At 42.7% G+C, this 3032-nt stretch overlaps 1 protein-coding gene across 1 annotated transcript in view; it reads left to right on the plus strand.

Moving 5' to 3' along the window:
• Positions 1 to 1136, plus strand: part of LOC118336350 (cytochrome b5 reductase 4) — a gene marked incomplete in the record, with an annotated part of 16275 nt that extends 15139 nt beyond the window's left edge. Inside the window, 1 exon segment of the mRNA XM_035672979.1 lies at positions 755 to 1136. Within this exon segment, the coding sequence (XP_035528872.1) occupies positions 755 to 809 (55 nt within the window).
• Positions 1137 to 3032: the final 1896 nt, after the last annotated feature.

Raw genomic sequence — 3032 nt, forward strand, 5'->3', positions numbered from 1 at the left:
CTGCTGAGCAGTGTATGAATGTGTGTGAATGGGGTGAGTGTGGCATGTAGTGTACAGTGCATTGAGTGGTTGAAAGACTAGAAAGGTGCTATATAAGTACAGTCCATTTACCATCTTCGGTTCGTGTATCCTTACACTGGGTGTGACAGCCAAAGCATTTAGCCTAGTCAATGGGATAATTCAAGCATCATCTTTCGGCCCGTCATATCAGAAGAAATTGCAGATGACGATTTCATTTCAAAGCCTTTATCGGCTTATCGATACCAATCATGTGCCTATATCATCTCTTGAAACCGCCGCACTTGGCATAAGCAAAAATATTAGTAATAAATATAATAAAGGTTGGGCTTGGGACTGGCAACCTCTTCCAGGTAAACTCACTGTTGTTTTGTTTTTCCTCTTCTTTTTTTTTTTAACCCTCCTTCATACTGTGTTTCTCCTCTTACGTTCACACTAACCCATACACATACACAGCATCTCATGTTGTGGCTCATGTGACATGAGGTCATTGACAATTGCGGGCCACGATATCTCCATATGATTTGTTCTGGGTTTGGTCATTAAATGTCTAGAGAGATTGTATGGACAGACAGTAAGTTATAGATTTATGGTCCAGTACTAGATACAGGCCTATCACAGGCAATGTAGACTGCAGAGTGTAGCCATACTCAGCCCTGGCCTACAATGTATCCACTTTATCTTGCACTCAGCAGTTTCTTGCCTTGATTTCCTTTTCTGTTTGTCCATCTTTCAGGTTGTTGAAGCAGCAGGGCTTCAGTGAAGAGGAGCTCCATGCCTTCCAGGGCTGATGAACTCTGCCTCAACCCAGCTCCAACGTTGCAAAGATTGTGTGTGCCTGTGAGTGAGTGTGTGTGAGAGACAGTCGATTTTAATTTATGTGATTGTGAGAAATGAAAGGAAAACTGTATTTCTATGCACCAATGACCTGATGATGCTGACAGCCGACAACACACCCAAGGCTTTGATAGGCTGTGAAGAAAATCACAAAACCACAGTGCAGTAGGATTCTTCTGATTCTGGACAGTTTGGTCAATGTCTGGAACAAAGTTTATAGGGTTCTTGAAAACTATTGTAAAGGTGTGTAAAATAAAAGCAGTAAAATATACTGAGATAAAGAGAAATGAATGAGATTATGTAAACCAATGAGGTATATGCAATATAAGTGTGTAGCACAGGATCGTCTGCAGATACTGAATCTTCCAGTTATATACAAGCAGTTGCAGGAGAGTTAAATAGTACATAATGCGTTATGGTGAAAATGTTAGTTCCCCACTCAGACTGGGATCATTTTCCTCATAACTTCTGATTAGAGTTTACCTTTTATAAAAAAATGTTTTACCTTTTTTAAAGAGTAACTACACACAGGCTAAAAGCTAATGTTGCTGCCTTTATATGAAATGAAACTAGTCACTTTGCTGCAACAGGAAGGAAAGACTATGATGTAACTCAGTCCCTCCAGGATTCTGCAGGCTTTTTATTTGCGATTGTTGTGGTAAAATGCCAGATTTCACAGCAGCTCTTCTACAAACAATTGTGGTGCATGTTGTTTTTAGGATATTTTTCTTTTTTGGTATAATTAATGAAAAATTGAAGGCAGTTTGTTCCAGTGAGAATAAAACTGTTTGAAGGGTAAATTATGTGCGAGTTGCACACAAAATTACAGGGTCAAGCAGGATTCACCTGGTGTTCATTGTTGTGATCGCAACTTCCTGGAGAGCCTGAACACTGTACAATAGTGCAGTGTTACATCATTTTTCAGCACACAGCCCCTCTTTATGAAAAGCCCAGCTAAATGTTACAGTGCACTGGGACACATCATCAGTGATGTAACCTGGAATCATTGGGGATTTCATGTTTTTCAATATCGGATACCCTCAACCCAGCCAGGACTGACCAACCCCCAACTTGTGTTCCTGCAGCACTACCCCACAGAGCCCCCCTCCTGATCAGAAGCATCCAGTGTGGTCCTGATCCCTCCTCCTCTTCTGTAATGCCCTACCTACTCTGTGTTGATATAACACAAGCTCTACATCCTCATTATTATTTATCAGGTGTGCTTCTGATCTTAACAGGGCACTGTCATCTCTAAGATGATGTCTGCCTCAAGGCTTCAGATAGTAGGACAGTGTAATGCCATAGCACCAGTGTAATTGTCTTAGGGAATTTGAAATGCTTACCTAGATAAACTATTCACCAGCTCTGATGATTAGTGTGTTTGCTTGCTGTGTGGAGGTGCTTGCTGCTGTTGGTGGCTAATGTGAAGACTGATTATAGTTGTACATAGACTATACACAGAGCCTACGCTGTAGCGTTCAGAAGTAGCCTCCCTGTTGTAAAACTTTTATACTTGTGTGCTGGAGTGTCTGCGTCGCTCTACAATTACACCACCAAAACTGCACTGTGTGGAGTTTCTGCACACGACTGAAACTGAACGGATGATGTTGGAGTTAAATAAATATTGCCTAACAGTTACTGAAATTACTGTATTGCAGAAAATAAAGGTTCATGTCAGTCTGTGGCATAGGGTATGAAGCTTCATCAAACCTATGGTGTAATTCCGAGGTACAGTATAAATTGTCCTTGACACCTGGTCCCTACCCAGCCTGGATCATGAACTTCATGTGCTGGAATTCTGCCGAGCAGCACATCTTGAGACCAAGAAAGTTTCCTGCACAGTCCACCACCTAGTCTATGTTCCTTGCTGCCACATACATAACCATCTTGGTGGTGTGGGCCTCGTCCATGCCGGTGTGCATCTTCTCATGGATTAGTTGGTGCCTGTCCTTGCCCTGGGCCCTGTCGTAGCAAATGGTAAGAAAGCTACCTAGCCCTGCGTGACGTATTGATTCTGTTCCCCACCAGAGCCCTTTACCTCAGGTGAGAGTCTGTTCCATTGCCTGTTGTGCTTTCCACTTACTCCCAGATCACCCACTCTTTCTTCTGGTGACCACAGACGATGTTACCAAGAACACTGAAGTGCGGCTGTGGTGCAGAGGCAGAGCGGGTTGTCC

This window comes from Morone saxatilis, unplaced genomic scaffold (assembly GCF_004916995.1).
Source record: "Morone saxatilis isolate NCDOM2014 unplaced genomic scaffold, NCSU_SB_2.0 Contig24, whole genome shotgun sequence".
Lineage (NCBI taxonomy): Eukaryota > Metazoa > Chordata > Actinopteri > Moronidae > Morone > Morone saxatilis.